At 38.2% G+C, this 18404-nt stretch overlaps 1 protein-coding gene across 5 annotated transcripts in view; it reads left to right on the top strand.

The window, feature by feature from the left end:
* The first annotated feature begins 1575 nt into the window (after nt 1-1575).
* Nucleotides 1576-18404, top strand: part of LOC138390764 (pyrin and HIN domain-containing protein 1-like) — a 28330-nt gene continuing 11501 nt past the window's right edge. For 4 of the 5 annotated variants that reach the window (XR_011234580.1, XM_069480373.1, XM_069480376.1 and 1 more), the window contains exons 1-6: nt 5820-6096; nt 7031-7176; nt 7729-7893; nt 10406-10828; nt 12487-12675; nt 13554-13721. Coding sequence is in view for 4 of the 5 variants with exons in the window: in XM_069480373.1 (XP_069336474.1) it covers nt 5820-6096; nt 7031-7176; nt 7729-7893; nt 10406-10828; nt 12487-12675; nt 13554-13721 (1368 nt within the window). In the remaining variant the exon portion in view is untranslated. Of the gene's footprint in view, nt 1744-5819; nt 6097-7030; nt 7177-7728; nt 7894-10405; nt 10829-12486; nt 12676-13553; nt 13722-18404 lie in introns of those variants that run through there. The other variant, XM_069480375.1, reaches the window with a different exon arrangement.

Here is an 18404-nt window from a genome sequence, read left to right as displayed (position 1 = left end):
TCTGTGTTACCTGTGAAGGAAACCAAAATATTTTCTCCCCAAAACATTGAGCATTTTTAAGTTAAAGACACTGAAAATGCAGAGGGACACTCTGCCTCAGCCTCTGCTGTCCTGATGGCAGGACATAAAGCCATCCTTACTAGAGACAGCACTTGCTCATTGGCCCAAAGAAGGCAGCACCAGGCACCCAAGGAATCTGGGAACAGACTCTACTGTTTTCTCACATTTTCCCACCTTTTAAAAGATTGGTATTGCTCTCTCCTTTGTCTTGCCACTGCATAGATTTCTGGCTCTTTGTTGAATACCATCTGAACAAGGCCACTCAGTGACTGCCTGGGGAGAGAAATGTTAATACTTTTGAGCTGAGGCCTCTTCTGTGTGATGAGTACGGCAGGCATTAATACACATCTGCAGGTTTTTCTTTTGTTAATTGGACTTGTTTTTAAAAGAGTGTCTCAACTAAGAAGCCAAAAAGGGGGGGGAAAGTAGAAATTCTGTTTTCTCACCTACAGATGTCGTTGGGCCCCTTTTTTTCAGTCCTGGCCACATCCTGTTTGCAGATCAGATGGTGAGTTAACACAACACCATCTGCTGGCTGCTGCCCTTTATTTGATGTCTGGGAGTTGCAGTACCCTGAAGGGCACCCAATATCCTTACAAGAAAAAAACACTGCTAATCCAAGTGTTTACTACTCTCCTTAACCTGCCGGAAACTCACTGCACTTCCAGAAATTTCCAAGTTTCAATGTTTTCATGATATGAACCTACTATCCACTTGTTTTTATCCATTAGTAATGCAGAAAGCAAGAGCAATCAGGAATTTAATCACTGAGGTAAAGCAGCCTAGTCATAGGTAAGGGGACAGCTAGTGTCAAACTCTCTTATGTATATTGGAGGAAGGATTTACATGTTCATAATGATCTTCTGATCTGTCAAGTCCCAGGTTTGTCAACTAATAACTGGGTGAATGTTTCAGGTAGTATTTAAATCAATAGTGACTACATAGCAGACATTCCCCCATCCAGGAGATGCAGCCAAGTACCAGTAGCAACAGATGATTCTACCGAGATCTCCTCCTGCCTCTCCATGCAGTGTGAAGGAAGGAGGGAGACCTGGCTGGATGGCTCATTTTGCTTCTCTTACATTTGAGCCTCATTCAAGGGAATATAGGTCTCTAATGACCCACGTGTGAGACTGCTCCATAAGAAAGTTCTAATGTCTGAAATTCTTTCAGCTATTGACATTTGTAAAGAAAAAATATATTTATTGTACAAATTTATGAATTATAAGTGTAATTTTTTCACATGAATATGTTGCATAGTGGTGAATTCAGGGCTTTTACTGTACTTACCACCCAAATAATATATGTTGTACCCACTAAGTAATTTCTACTCATGCACTCCCTTCTTTGCCCTCTCTTTATTTTGGTAAAGATAATTACAGAAAGGAAGCTGGTTATTTTCCCTGACGAAGAAAATCAGAATCGAAAGTTAAAACCATTGATGGGAGGAGTCTCAACATTGTTTCACAACTCCTCTCTGCCTGGAGCCATTGCACAGTATGAGACAGCCAGCACTAGTCAAGTTATTAAGTGACTCTAACCAGAGCATTTTTTTCCTGAGATTGTAACATCCTGCAGCTCAGTTTCTGAGAGCTTTACTGATTTATCTCTCTATTCCAAACAAGCATTGATTCCTGCATTTCTGAACAGATCTAGGCTACTGTTGAAGAAATTTCCAGTGAGGTGAGTTCTGTGGCTATTATTTGTAAAGAAGATCTGGGTTCTTCCTTGAAATCCACTAGATCACAAACAGAAAATCAGTATTGGTTCTTCCAGGTATGGGGGGAGGGGAGTAGGGCTGATGTCGGCTTATACTCAGGAAAATGAAAACTACAGTTGCTTGATTCGAACCCTTCATTTACTTAGAAAGAGAGTAGTTTTTAATTCCATCACAACTGAAGCCTGAAAAAGTGGAAATGCAGTTTGACCATTGCAGATTTTAAAATTAATTTTCGGAGTGTCTATTAACATGAGTTGTAATGTGGAAAAAGCCTTTGGTTTTCTTTGCTGGAGGTGCTCAGGAACTCGGTGGCTGTAGTGGGGCCTGGGTAAAAGACAAGAGAGTGGTATGAACAGTATCATGAAATAATATTAAGGAAAAATCACATCTGGACATAAAACTGTATCTTATGGTATTATTCCAATTTTACAAAACATGAGAACAATGAACAGAGTAGGAAATTTCTGTTTCACAAGCACAGATAGTCCAATAAGTGGTAAGTTAATATTTTCATAAGTATGTTTAACTTACTTTAGCTCCATTCTACCACAGGTGTTCAAGGGAGTATTTCTACTATTTCTTATTACTTTATGCCTTCTTGAAAGTTAATTATTTTTTTGTCTGTTGGCAAGGTGGAGGAGTCAATTAGGAAAAGATTTCAACTGCAAACTTTTGGAATTTTTAAAAGACTTTATATACCTTGGTACAATATTTATTACATGTGTGCTTGAATAGAATGTGAGATTTTAAACGTTGATTTCTGAACTATATAAATGTTAGATAAATCTTGTTAATTTATTGATCATGCTGCTCGTTTTTATATCTTTACTATTTTTTTACCTTGTTCATTTAGTAATTGAGAGATATACTTACTGTTTTCCTATCATAAAATTGTGTTATTCTTTGTCATTCTCTCAAATTCATATTTAGTATGTAATAGATATACTCACACACACATATATATAATGAATATTATATGTATTTGAATCATCTGTACATGTATACAAACATGTATGCACATATATAAATATACATGTGTGTACGGGTGTGTGCCTGTCTGTGTGATATGGAAAGAAATATATAATACTAATTATAGGGACATGAAGGACTATAAGATAATTACAAATAATATATATTTATTGTAAGGTTTTTGGATGATTGGCGCCAGAGAAAGACGAGCAAAGAGGAAAGGGGCAAGCAACAAGGCTTTATTTGAGCGCTCCCGGGCGAGGTTCATGGGTCCTGAGAGAGGGGCCAGAGAATTCGTGCCACCCAGAAGTTTTGAGTAGGCTTATATTTGTTTTTTTTAAAGTTGGGGGATGGGGTCTGTTGGCGCAGAGTTTTGGCGGGAAGAGTCGGGGATTTTCCGTTGCGGTTTCAGGGCAGAGCGTGGAACTGCCAGGTCCGGGGCTGTTCCTGGATATCGCCCACACAGTTGAGCCGGGCAGGTGTTGGGCGGAAGGAGGATAAGCATTTAGAGGGGGTGGAGGAGGGGTCTCCTGGAGACCGGCTCTGTGCCAATCTTACATTTATCATTATTAGATAAATTCATAATTTAAACATGTATTTTCCTATGAATTGAAACTTTTATCATTATTTGGTATATGAAATTACTTTTTGTCTCAAAATCTATTTAGTGTTATACTAACAGATAAACTGGCTTTCATTCAGTTACTCTTTGCAAGATTTTTAAAAAATTTCTTCACCTTTAAGTAATTGTTTGTTAACAGCATATATGTAGATTTCTTAAATCAAATGTGATGAAAGTTTTCACCTAACTGGTTAGGTTTTTTAAGTAGATACTGATATTATCTATCTGCTATATTCAATTTATGACACTTCTATAATCTTCTGTTTGTTTTGCTTTTTTTAAATTTATACGTCTATCTCACCCTCTAAGACAAATTCATTAGTAAATTGTTGTATTCTTTTTCCTTCCTCTTTCCACCATGTTAGTATACTTTCTGTTTCTCTTCTCTCTGATCGGGCCTTCCTTTTTAAGATATAAGCACACATAATCAAGTTTGTTTTTCCTACTTGCTTATCTTTTGGTCTGCATTACTTATTAATTTTATTTATTGCTTTCTTGCTGAATATTACTTCCGATGTATGTGTTCATGTTAGTCTTTCTCTTGCACAAATACTTGGGCCTTCAGTATCAAGGAAGAGTTATTGAGGCTCTTATGTTTGAATGTCATTTTGTGTAGATTAAAATTCTAGTTTCGAAATTACTTTTTCCTCAAAACAAGTGGATAACACCTTTTCTATACCTATGTGATTATACATTTTTTTGAAATTCAGAATTTGGAGCATTCAGAAATGCTATTTAATGTTTATACTCTAAATATTGTATTACTGGAAACTGCATTGTATTTGATTTATTATTCTAAAATCAAAAGCACTAATATTTTACAAAACATATGAACATTGACATTTAAGTGAAAGAAATAAATATTATATATAGCCTTCTGCCACATCACATTTTTTAGTTTGCAAATAAATTGTGTTTTCATAGTGACAAAAAAATCAAAACTTACCATTTTTAAATTTTTGTGGTTTTGCAATAGATAAGAGATTTTGAATCAGCATTATATAAAAATTACTTCATTGTCCTACTGTTGGCAGTTTTATTATTAAGAATCAGTTTCAATCTGATACTTGAATCTTTGTGGGTGATCTATTCTTCATTTCTGGAGGCTTCCAGAGTAGTCATTTCGTATCTAATATTCTTCAGTTTCACTCTAATATGGCTTTGTATGGATTGTCTCTTCATTCAATGAGCCTTTGCAATCTGAGGATGTTCATGTTCCTCAAGAAGAAAGCAAATAACAGCTCCAGGAATTATTTATAAAATATCCCAATTATACAAAAGGTGCACAAAGACATGGCTCTTAAACTAAAAATATTCATTAATTTAAAAAGAAAATTGGAATCCATACCATGCATTGAGTATTGTCAAGGAAGTGCTAAATACTTCCAGGTCAGTCTATGTGGGACCTGGTCTATGTTAGGACTCTGGGTGAAGCTTTTAGAAGACAAAGACTCCAGTGAGACTGAAAGGTTGTATGGGAGGTAGTCAGAGAAAGAAATGTAATATTGGCTTTCCAGACATTGAGAAAGGAATTAGCAAATTCATGAAGCATTAAAATACAAGGTGTGTTGTACATTTACAAAACATAGGATATACAGAATACAAAAGTATCAGAAGTAAAAAAGATGCAAATATTCAAGGTCTTCTGAGACATTTTAGGAGTAAAAATTTTTCAAAATGAGCATGGGGAAGTATTGAAGGATTTCAGTGGGATAAAAACGTGGCTTATAGAGAGACAACTGACTGTGAAAAGAACGAATTAGATAAATGAAGCCTAAAAAATATTGAACAGCTAATGAAATAATTCCAGCCAACAAATGCTGTATCCCTATACAAGGGACCATGAAGATGTTCAGCAAAGTGATGGTATTAAGGGCATGGAGGGCACAGAAGACAGTCCCAGATCAAGGCAGACAGGATGCCAATGAGAGTTGACTATGAAAGAGACAAGGGGACTCAGATTGAGACCCCAGCTTGGAACTCAGAAGAATATTCTTATAAAGTAGGAGGCTGCAGACCATTTAAATAGAAACCAGTTTAGTCACAATGGGAGTGGGAAGAGTCAGTAACCAATAGGCAGAAATTGGGTGTTGGGGTCCAGCTCCAACAAAGGATGGGATAAGGAACCAGAAACTCTGGCACTGCACAGCCCATATCCTAAAATCCAGCAATTCTATGTTTCAAGACCTCCTTTCACTACATGCACCTTGAGTCACCTCAACCATCCTCACTCATTAAACAGGATGAATTTCATACACATCCCTAATGTGGCAACTCACGACCCAATGTCTACAGTGACATATCTGGTCATTAAGTCCTTTTTTGTCATACACATCCATGGAAAACACTTTCATATGGGATCCTCACTCAGGTAGGCATAAGCAGCCATTTAAGTTGTCTGTATACGTGTGTAACATTCTATGCCATTTTTCTCTTCTATGCTCACCCATGTCTTTAGAAATGGCAAATCAACGTGGGAGGATTATTCTGCTTAAAGTATTAGATGAAATCAATGCTGATCATTTTAAGATGATTAAGTTCTTACTGTCTGGTGCTTTAAATCTGACTGAAAAAATGCAAGAAGAATATGACAAAGTTCAGATTGCTAACTTGTTGGTAAAAAGGTTCCCTCGTGACGCCGGTGTGGACAAACTTATACAACTCTGCAAAGATATACCAGCATTCCAAGGAGTTGTTAAAACTCTTAAAGAAGAAAAGTCAAAAGGTAACAGGGAACAGGGAACACTAACTACCTCCCTGCCACTCTCCCCAACTCTTCTCAACCTTGACTAGAATCTCCCCTTGGACACAGTGGATACATCCCTGTCACAATTTGTGACTGCGGCCTTGGAAGTGTTGGTACTTCACATGCCAAGTTAATAACTTAGAGCATTCCAATTCTAATGCAGATTGTTGTATTTTGGAGGGTGTATTTGGGATACAGTGAAAAAACAAAAGTGAGAGGGAGCTGATGAGAGACTGAGACTTCCAATACATTAGAAAGACCAGGTAATGACAAAATAAAATTTTAAAATTTGCAGTGCATATTAGAAATATGTACATTTAACCAAAAATGTATCTGTCTCATTGAGACTATTTAACCCATCATCACCCCTTATAACAAAAAAGAGGTAGTACTTAAATATAATCCTACCTCTAAGAAGTGTGAAAAACTTTCCTGTTGTAAAGTCACTGAATTTAAAATACACACATATATATATACATATACATATTTTAAAAAGTCAAAGTCCAAAATCGCCATATCTCCCCTCACAAATCTGTACCACATTTCCATTCACTGGTTTCTGTAATTTGGATATGTTATCTGCAGAACACGACCAAACTGTCAGCATCATGAGCACATTCAATTTTTAAAAGGAAATGATAGGAGAACAGGATGGCGAAGGGTCTTGACTAATCACATAGCGTTCAGAGGACAGGAAGGATGTGCTCAGTGCACAGGGGTGGGTGGTGTACAGGAGCACGAGACAGTGCCTGTACCTGTGCTGTACTGCCGGTTACCTTGAGGCCAGGATGGGCTGATGCAGTGGAGTAAACCTGAGCCTCCAGCAGGAGCTGGGAGGGATTAACATAGAAACTGCTTCAGCTCTCTGAGACCATGAGCTCTGGGTTTATATGTCCTTTTTTCCCTGCAATAGTTGTGAAAAAAGTTAAATCCACACCAGAAAAAGGAACAACACCCTCAAAAAAGAGCAAGCAGAAAGAAGAGGGTCCTTCTACACCTGCCCCCTCCACAAGCAAAGTTCTCACCCATGAAGGAGCAGAGGTGACTCCTGGACCTCAGGTAAGATTGAGGAAGAGAAATAGGTGTCACATCCCACAGAGGAAACTCTGCTAAGCTCTTCCACTCAAGCTCTACATCAGATAGTGATGTCTCCATTAGTTTGCCATCTGGTTTAAGATTCAGCAAAATGCCTGATAATTGATGATCTTCTTTGTGCACGATAGCTTGCCAAAAACTTTAGTAAACATAATGTAAATATACATATTCATATATATTTCCTAAATATATCTTCATCTCCAGTAGAGGAGTGTTAACTTGAGAATCAGATAGGAAAATACTTTACCTGAGTTTATGAAAATCTAGTTTTTATACTTCCAAGTCTGCACATTCATGAACAGAGGTAATTAGAGAAATGAAATGATCTGTATAACTTTCTCTGCCTCCTTTGTTTAAAGAAACCATATATGTCTACCTCTTACAACTGGCCAGGGATGGACAGAACCCACTCAAGTTTCCATGAAACACATTGATAGGTATAATAAGCCTACTTCCCAGAAATGAAAATGTGCTCTACTTTATTTGGGAATAACAGGAAAATCAAATTACTTTCAGAAAAGAAAAAACACAGCCAAAAGAAAGGATGGGACTAAAAGGAGTAAGGTGTCGGAGGAGCAGACTCAATCTCCGTGTCCTGCCGGAGCCGGCACGTCCACAAGCATGGGCCGTCTCCCACCTCCCCAGACCTCATCAGCTCCATCCAACACTTTCCCACCTGAGGTATGCTCTTCCTGGTCCCTTCTGCCTCAATTTCTTCTACTAAAAGCACAGAAATCTGATTTCAGCTTCTACTTTAAAATAGCAGCAATAATTAACAAGTTAATCAAAGGTATATATTGAGAATTCACTACATTTTAAGCTTTTGTTTCCAAAGGGATATTGATGAACCTGACATTATGTCTCAGTGCAGAAAGTTTTCTGTGCTGAGTTGTCCCCTGTGGTGTAGGGCCCATAACAGTACAGGGAGATACAGCAGTTGGGTCACTGTCCACTCCTCTCATCTCTTTCATAGCTCTTCCCTTGCTCACTAATTTCTTCAAGTTTTTTTGACCAACATCATGCTCCTTTCTACTTCAGGATTTTCACATGCCATGTTACTTTCACCTGGAAGACTCTTACCTGGCCAACCCTACTCACCCTCTACATGCCAAACACTGATCTCTTGTCCTCAGGAAATGGTCACTTAGACCACAGTGACCTTGGTAAAAACTTCATGATGTTCTCTGTGGTAGAAACTTCCTTCTTTCTTTGCTACTATTTTGACAATTGAAATTAAGAAATGTTTATCTTTCCTGCTTGCTCTGAGTTCCAAGATCAGGGCTACTTTGTCAGTCTGTGGACCAGTGTATCCCAGAGCCTAGATCAGAGTCTCCCTCATAGGAAGCTCTCAGTAAATACATTACTCAATGAAAAAGTGAAAACTAACTTCTAAGACATGAGTCAGAACAGCTAATGAAAGAACAAATAAGGATCATCTGACCCAAAGAGACATGGTGTCTATTGTGAGTCCCAAGGGTTGTAAAAACAAAAAGAAGTGATGGAACAGACAGCTGGAGTTGAGGAGTTTAGGAAAATCTAGGCTGAAAGAACACCATATACCAAGATGTACAAATGAAAGGAAGTGAACTACAATTTATAATTACACGTTTCTGATAATACTTCTGAAGTTGTCCCCTTCTCACACTTGGACAGTCCAGCCTTTCCTGTATGCATATATCAGGGACGTCTAATAACTAATTGAAACTCCAATAAGCTTTATGCCAAAAATGAGTGACTTATATTTCTATGACACACACCCAAATGGATAGTCTATAATGGGCCACAAGTGATGAACCAAAAACAACAACCACAATTGAAACAGGGTCTATTTCTTTTTCTTACAATAGATTTTTATTTTAACACAAGATTATTTCAGAAAAGAATTACAAAATGCAGACAACCAGAAAACCAAACAGCAAATATTTAAATTTAAATTACCAGATATTACACTATCCATATTATGCTACAATGTTTTCTATATCCTCTTATTTTCTCCTATGGAAGTACATATACAATTATGCTGAAAATGGTATCATACAATATATTGTCTCATTCTTTCTCTCTGAGTAGCTGTACAATTCCTTTCATGTATGCTCTGTATTCCTTATAAGTTTGCATATTTCTGTTACTATTAATATTCTCATGTTTTCCCTGTATTCAAATGACTCCTTATAAGGTTGCATATTAGTGTTGCTATTAATATTCTCAGGTATGAGTCTGCTGTTACTGATTAACTTGCATTGGGGAAAGGGCTTTCCAGTGTTAGGCTGAACTGCTCATGTTCATGAGAAGACACATCCAATCAAGGCCAGTCATCCACAGGTGATCACTGTGTGTGGTATCCCAGGCCAGAGCATCCCACAGCCTGCTGGATTGTGGATGAGCCCCACCCATGCCTCCCACAATTCTTCTGATTGACTAAAACACCTCCCTTCATTTAAAGTGTCCTGCTGCAAATTTAGGAGATCAGGATGTTATGGAGAAAGGATGTTAAAGACAAATCACCCTGATCCCAGGTTTCTGACAGGGAGCTCCTCCTAGAGCCCAACATTGAGAACTGCTGTGATGGTGGAAGCGGCCATCTCCAGAGCGTCGCTACCCTGAATCCTCTGACATTAGGGTATCAGGAAGGCTTCAGACCACGTGTGTTCCCACCTGCTCTAACAGTACTGAATGTTAGATATAGGAACTATGACATACACTCTCAAAATTTCCCAGTCTACACTGGTGATAACTGAAAACTCTTCATGTCTGTGGCTTGCAGTGGGCACCATCTTCCATTTTCAGTGCTATTTAATAATATATGTCTATAGTTGTGCTCTCATGCACTAACCTTGTAAGCCTAAGACTACAATTTATTATTTTTTCCTTAAATTACTTTAAAAGTACTTCATGGCAAAGCTCTCAGAATCCACTGCTCTGGTGTTCCTCTTATGCTTTACTTCTTAAGGATTATTCTTTCACAAAATGTTCTCCTGCTTTCCACAAATGCAGTCTCCTCTATGACATCCTCTGGCTGTGGCACCAGTTCAGGATATGCTCTGCTGCCTTGCTCAGCGGCCTCCATCCTGGCCACAGCTCTAAACATCTGTAAATATTGTTGGGCTCCAGGTTATGACTGAGGTCACTGGGTAGTGGTTCTTTATTCCCCACTCAAAAATTTTCCTTTGTTCTCCTGTGCTATTGTACACAGACCCCAAAACCACTGGCCACCTCTCAGGCAACAACTAGAAAACCTGATCTCCGAAAGGGCCCGATGGTGGTGATGGTGCTGAGTGCAGCAGATCCATTTGCATATGAGTCCTCAGAAAAGGAGACCAAAAAAATGTTTCATGCTACGGTGGCTACAGAGAAACAGTTCTTTCATATGAAGGTTTTCAACATCAAGTTGAAGAGAATGTTCACCAGAAAGAGAATCATCACCATATCAGATTATTTTGAATATGACCATCTCCTAGAGGTGAATGAAGCCTCTTCTGTATCTGAAGCTGGTCCTGACCAAAAGATTGAGGTTCCGAACAACATCATGAACAGAGCAAAGGAAACCCTGCCGATAGATATTATTAAAACGCAAGCTTCTGGGACTATTGTATATGGATTATTTACACTACGTACGGTAAGTCCTCAAAATTCTTTTGTTTCATTTCTCCACCAATACCTGAAACAAGAAGACTTTTGTGGTGCTAAATGCAATTTTGCCTGTTTTCTGAACATTAGAACCCAAGATTCTCTCAAGACTAATAAGTAGGCAAAGTCTTTTCTCAGGTAACACTGGGAATTAGGGGACCTATTAATATTCTCCTTCCCACATTTTCCTTCCCAGAATATTACCCTATACTTTTTAGGAAAGTGATCCTGGGAAGACTTGAGATTTCAGCAGCTATGAACTATGTGTTATTCTAAGCTACAGTGATTAAGGATAGTGTAGGGTCTAGATCCATATACATATTCTACTAAATTTATTTGTTTGTTTGTTTTTCTATTTGTTTTTAAACAGAATCTCACTCTGCTGCCCAGGCTAGAGTGCCGTGGCATCAGCCTAACTCACAGCAACCTCAAATTCATGGGCTCAAGCGATCCTCCTGCCTCAGCCTCCCAAGTAACTGGGACTACAGGCATGTGCCACAATGCCCAGCTCATTTTTTCTGTTTTTAGGAGAAACAGCTCTTGTTCAGGCTAGTCTCCAACTCCTGAGCTCAAGCGATTCTCCTGCCGTGGCCTCCCAGAGTGCTAGGATTACAGGCGTGAGTCACTAAGCCCAGCCTAAGTATATTTTTGATTATTACCTCAGCTGTAGCAATAATCACTCTATTTTCATTTTGGATGAAGTATTGCCCTTTGAGATTTGAGTTCTGTTTTTTACAGTCAGAGCAAGTAATGAATCGCCTGATCATGCCTGGAACACAAAGGCAGTCAACGAGTTAGGATGATGTTGTAACCAAATGAGAATCATTCATCAAAAAGGTATTGAACAACTGAGAGGTCTGAATTTAGGTGATACTTAGAAATTCAGGTAATCTAAACTTGCCATTTAGATATGTCAATTAAACAAAAAGCACAGAGTGGTTTACCATAAGACATTCAGACCAAAAAAAAAAACTATAACCTGATATTGATTCAAGTAATCACTCATATGATCAACAGCTCACAACACAGTGTATTTAATTGTTTTCTAGCAAAACCCCTTATTTCCCCTGTATTATTTTCTGTCCACACTCTTAAAGTGATCATTGTCATGAACCCAATTCTAGACTTGAACAGTTATAGCCTTGGTGAGCAAGAAAGTGTAAATTTTGAACTTAAGGACCTGAGCTCAGGAGGCGGAGAAGACTCAGTAAATGGAGAAGGTAGAAAAGGTAATTAGGGATTTACTAGAACCTTCCATTTTATTACAGATCTCTCATAAGCTACTGAATACATAGATGTAGCAGATGGCCATCCTTTTGCATAGGGGAAGAGGTCAAAAAAGCCTCCCAAGGATTTCAGATTCCTCTGGATAAAGGTGCTTTGGGAATCATAGCTGTCCTGGAGGAGAAAGCAGTAGAAAATTGGAAAATAACCCACTGTTCTAGAGCTGTCAGAGAAATACCTAGATTATGATAATAAGGAAGAACTCACTGAGAATTTCTGGCCTAAGGCACATGTATGTTTGTAGAGTACTAGCACTTGCTGTCCTGCAACTTGTTTTAACCTTATGTCATACATAAGATATGTTCTCTTATGTATGATAGTTAACTGTGTTCTCAAGAATTGGATATTAATTTTCTGTTCCAGAAAACAGTAAATAAGAACAACACAATCTATGAAATCCATGATAATGAAGGAGAAATTGAAGTAGTGGGGAAGGGAAAATGTCACAATATTCCCTGTGAGGAAGGAGATAAACTTCAACTCTTCTGCTTTCGACTGAGAAAAAAGAAACCGACATCAAAACTGATTTCTGAAATACATAGTTTCATTCAGGTGAGAATTAGTTTTCCAAAGAGAAAATGATTTACTTCCAGTTTTGCAAAATCCATATAAGTGTTTTTTAACACATAGAGTCAAGCCAAAAGCATGAGAAAACAGATGATGCCTTGTACTCATATTTCAATAGGGAAAATTATTAAAATATATTAAGAGAATGGCATCCATCATAGGCTTCAACAGGATTTGAAACGTGTGCTAAATGCTAAAATATTTGAAGAAATTAGGAGGGTGGATACTAATTTACATAGTGGTAAAAAAAAAAAAGCAAGGAATTTGGAGGAGGACAGACTTGGTCTACATCTTGCTCATTTGTTGCATGATATTGGGGAAGTAGCTTACATGTTCCTCATCAGATGCTTTGATAATTAATGAGATTATGGATGCATATTTATTATCTCCCTGCCTTGTACATTATTAGAAATCAACATGTACTACTTACTATTGTTCTTAGCAAGGTAAAGACAGACATTGGCAGAGACAATATCAAATACAAAAAGTCAAAATTGTAAAAGAGCATGTGAGTTCTCTACAACTGTGGTATATGTTGAACGGTATGGGAAAATGGTGGTAGAGAGATAAAAAGCAGCCTCTACTGAGGTGGCTTATGTCATAAAGACAGAAATGGAGTTTTCATTGTAAAAAAAATCAGTAAGTAAATATTGAACAATTTTGTGCATAAAAATGCCTAATCATTTACATGTTAGCAAAAACTATTTTGGCAATTTCCTGCAGCAATACATTACAGACGGGCAATGTTTGGAGGTAACTAATATCTATTAGAACCTAATAAAGGATGATATTCTCAAAAATGAAAAGATGCTGTGTTTCATGTAATATTGCAAACAATTAAACAGAACAATGAATAATTTCAGGTAAAGACAAAAGCAAACCAGAGAAAATCTGATTTGAAAACCATGAAACCTCCCGAGGAGCAGAGTGAGGCTCCAAAACATTCAGAGGCCGGCACAACCCTGACTCAGAGCCATCCCCAGATTCCTCAGATGCCTCAAGCAGCCCCATCCAGCACTTTCTTATTTAAGGTACAATTTCCTGAGTCCATTCCTCGTATCTCCCAACTGTAATTACGGGATCATCAGAATGTTGAAAGAGCTTCTCCTCTCATCCCTAGCTATGTAAAATCCCTTTATGAAATCAAATCACTAATACATTTATCGAATGCATACACTGAAATTTTAGCAGGTCCAGTCCTTTGCTATTTAAAAGGTGTGCATGTATGAAATGATTGCTGACCTCAAGAGGGTAACTTACTCTCTCATGTTGGTGCAGCTGTGAAGAAAGGGAGGGGAAGAGGTCAGACAAGTGTAGATGAAGACCAGAGTGTATTCAGACTCTACATTCCAGTTTCTTTCACCCTGTTCCCCCTCTGAATTTATTTACAAGCTTCCAAATTCCTTCCAATATTACATATCTTCACATAAGTTATTTCCTTGTTGGGAATCCACTCCCCTCATCTCATTATTGGCACAGAATTTCCTCAAATTTCATGTGCCAAGTGAAAGTTTTTCTTCTGGCAAATTCTCACTGAGACAGGACTACCACATCTGATGAGCTTTCCCATCCATTCCTTTTACAGGTCCTCTTTGTCAATAAGGTTAAACTGCTGCTTTCACAGAAGTGAATCAAAAAGCTTATTTTAAAAGATGTTTCTCATACCAACTTCATCTGGGGTTTCCCCTTAACAGAGTTAGCACAGCACAGGAAATGAGTTTGCACTTGCAAACCCCAGCATAGAACACGGAACAACAATGACAATATTGTATTTCTACTTTTTGAGCACTTACTAGAGACTTGTTCTAAAATATGTGTTTCTTATATACTTTCTGTCATTCATTCTTGACAATAGTAAGGAGGATGATATTCTCTGTTCCAATTCATATAACATAAGGTTGAGGTGAACAGAGCTTAAAAATCTTCCAAAGTTCCCAAAGTTAGAGTCAGAGTCAGGACTCATATCCAGCCTCATTGAAATCTAAAACTTAAAACATTAATGATTTTATGTAGCTTTAGATTAAGAGTTGAGATATACCAATGTCAGTAATTTATTTATACAAATTTCCAAATTGATAATGTCATGTTCTGCATATGTTTGCATTTCCCAGGATCTGAAAACCTTCTTCTAAGGAATTAAATCCTAAGGGTGATCAAAGGGTGTTCTAATAAGGAAGTAACTTTCCAGAATTAGAGTTCTGTCATCCTTCCCTCTAACAAAGAGTGCATTTTACATATTAGGTTACTGAATGCTAGAAGTAGCAAAATGTATGGAATTAACCTAACATAATGAATGGTCAAACTGGTAAAAATGAGTAAGAATAAAGGTAGTAAATTGCATGATGGAAAATCCACTACCTTACCCTGGGGAAAAAGTATAAAAAACGGCTTACTGAGAAGGCCCATGTAGATTCTTGAATATTTCTAAATATTACTGAGAACCCTAAAAGATGATGGCTATGCATAATACAAAACAGCAGAATTCTGCATCTGGAATTGTGTATGTGACAGAATCCTTCTAGCATGGTGATGATCAAAACACATAAAGCAACATAGTGCTGGGTTTCCTGGGACCTAAAGAACATGTAATAGGAACCATTTTGTATATTTGCCTGATGAGAAAAACTTAACTAACAAACACCTATTAGGACAACCAACATTTTGTGAGGCTTGCTCCCTTGTAATCAGGCAGGGTTACCTACCAAAACATGACCCAAAGAATTGTGCTTCACTAAGTTAGCTTAAACCAGCTTTCAGCATAGGTACAGCCAGTAGTCCATGCCAGACTAGTGAAGTTTCTAGCCTCTGGACTTTGACATTTTCAGGGTGCATGTGGTAATGCTGGTTTCTCTGGATGCAGGAGAGGAGATTAAGGATTCTACATGTATACTATTATTCCAGAAAAAATTGATAGTGAGGATCCTGTTAAAAGGCATGAGAAACAAAAGAAAATATATGTAATTTTTCATCTCATCCTGAAAATCATTACTGGGAGAAAATAATCTATTTTCCTTCAGACAATTTAGACACAATGACCAAACTTGTGATCCCACAGGGATGAAGGATCCCCAGAGCAGAGACAGCCACTGTAAAATGCAGCAATCAACTTACCTTCTTCATTCTCATTTTTCAGGCACTTCCACAAACTTCAACCTGCAGTATTGTAAGCCTTTCTCTTACATCTTTCTCTTCCCGTTCTGTGTGCTTCTCAACAACATAATAACAAGTGTAATCAGATCTTGAATGACCATTTCATTGAATCCCTACTAAATACAATCTCTTTCTCTTATTATATTTCTCAGAACTAATCGAGTTTGTGCATTGAGATCCTAATAGATGCTATGTCCTTTGCTGTTCACAAGGTTTATGTTCATGAACTTATTCCCGACTCAAGAGAATTACTGAATTCTATTGGTCCAGGTGTGGAGAGAGATTAAGCAGAAGTAGCCAGAGGAGGAAAGATGAATACAAGATCGTGTTCATCATCTCTGTTCCAGTTTCCCTTCACACTGTCACTTTGTTCGTGACCATACTGCAGGTTTTATTCTAAACAATCCATGCTCTCTACCAAATTAGGAGCTTTGACAAAGTTGTGACTTCCTTTGCTGGGATCCCTTTCTCCAGTCTCTTCTCTAACCCAGCTCTGCACAGCTGCCAGCCTATATCCCTCTCTGTGGCCAGTCCTCACTGGTACCCCCTTTCAGAATAGACCAGACCCTCCCATTGTGGGTTCTCGCAGGTCCTCCTTACGTGCTTTCCCAGGTGCCTTTACTTTCCTTGTAGCATGTAAACGACTAGAATGAAGGCGTCATGTTCTTCCTTCTAGACTGGGAGCTCAGATGGTAGGTTCTCTACCCCAGGGAACAGAGCACAAGGGGCAAAGTCAGTTCCTGCTGTGCACATCAACCCTTGTCCCAGATCACCTTGCCCTGTCCCATGAAAGATCCCTGCACTCAGAGATCTGAAGCCCACATCTGAGGTGAAAGGGCAGGAATTTAAAGGGAAAGCAAGAGAGTTAAATCAATACTTTCTGTAATTGCTTTTCACCCAAGCCTCAGGCTGCATTCCAATGCAAAGGCAGACACCTCCACTGCCACATACACACCCTGGAAGACAGGCTTCCTGTGTACAAGGGTTCTTGATTTGGTTTGTTGTTATTGTTGCAGTTGTTGGTCAGTTAGTTTCAATAAAGCATAGTTTCCTCAATAGTTTTTACAGGTTTTATTTGAGGGATGGAATCAGTAGCCTGTACCTTTTTGTCATCTTGGCACAAATGGCTAAGGCTGGAGCCCTTGCCCAGTCACTGCAACCTCAGATTCATATTCTCTCTGCCACTTCAATGACATAAATGGAAATTTCCAGACTACTATGCTTTTGTCGCTCATATTTCTTGGAAGTAACTATGTTAGAATTTCTAAGTCCCACCTCTCAAAATATGAATCACAATCCCTTCTACAGGTATACAAATTACTGTGCTATACCTGAACTTCCTGGAGCACAGGAATGCCAGGAAGATCTTAAGCCTAAACACACCATGAAGCCATTTGTTCTCGACTGTCCAGCCACCAACTGTGCAAAGAGTGTCTGTCTGACTAGTTTCTTAATGGCTCACTAGAGGAGCAGGACAGTTTGCTCCACTCAACATAGGACTTAGCAAAGATTTTTTCCATGATAAAGGTTTTATATGCATTGTACATTTCTCTCAGGAGTATCTACAGATTTTACCTAGAAGATCAGCTAGCTCACAGTGTGTTTTTGTCACCTTGCCAGAAAGAAAAACATGAATAGAGCCAATACCTAATCATTATCAGCTCAGATCCATTCTCTCTCTGCTACTTCAAAAACATAAGTGGACCCTAGGACAAGTATGCATTCTCACATAAACTGAAATGGAAAGGAAGGTGTGATGTTTCCTTCAGCTCCCACCTACCTAAACTTGGGACACAGACATTTCTGTAGCCACAGGAATCATTTGGCTATACTTAAATCCTGTGTTCAACACAAGAATTCTAGGGAGGGTCAATGTCTCCATGACCTCATGCACTTAAGCCTGCCATGCAGCCATTCCCCGCTGCCCACCACCTCTATAATATGCCTGTAAAGTGGGGCTCACCACTCCCACTATGACCCAATCTCTCCTAAGGAAGGCCTTTTTTTTACTCTTCTTGGGTTCTTCAAAAGATTTTGTACAGGACATGGTGCGTTATGCTTTTGGATTCAAAATCAGAAGACTGTTATTTTCTGTGATATCTTCTAACATGTCTGCATTTAGAATGACCTGAGTAATGACCAGGGGCAATGGGAGGAGAGGCATGCCTCTGTGGGAGGAAAACCTAGTTTATGTTTCTAAATTGTTAGCCACTCAAAGATTTGTTTTAAGAGATGTAATAATTTACTGGTGCTGAAAACAACTGGGAAGGATAAATAATGACAGAAATGGATGTAGGTAATCTTGTGTGTAACTGATGCATTGATTTGTCTGCATTAATCATCATCTCATAAATTCAAAGATTTATCTTCTTAAATTAATGACCTCCAGACCACCTATGTTTTTCTTTCTCTGATGTTATTCTGTTTCTCATAATATTTTATTTATTTATGTTTTTCTTCCTTTATTTATTTCAAGCATTGAAATTCACCTTCCAAGATGAAAGTATATATTTTAACTGATTGTGAAAAATAAAAAAAAGAACAGTATATCTAGAATTCCTAGA

Source organism: Eulemur rufifrons, chromosome 8 (assembly GCF_041146395.1).
Source record: "Eulemur rufifrons isolate Redbay chromosome 8, OSU_ERuf_1, whole genome shotgun sequence".
Classification (NCBI taxonomy): domain Eukaryota; kingdom Metazoa; phylum Chordata; class Mammalia; order Primates; family Lemuridae; genus Eulemur; species Eulemur rufifrons.
Note: the sequence above shows the minus strand (reverse complement) of the source record. Positions and strands in the feature narration are given on the sequence as shown.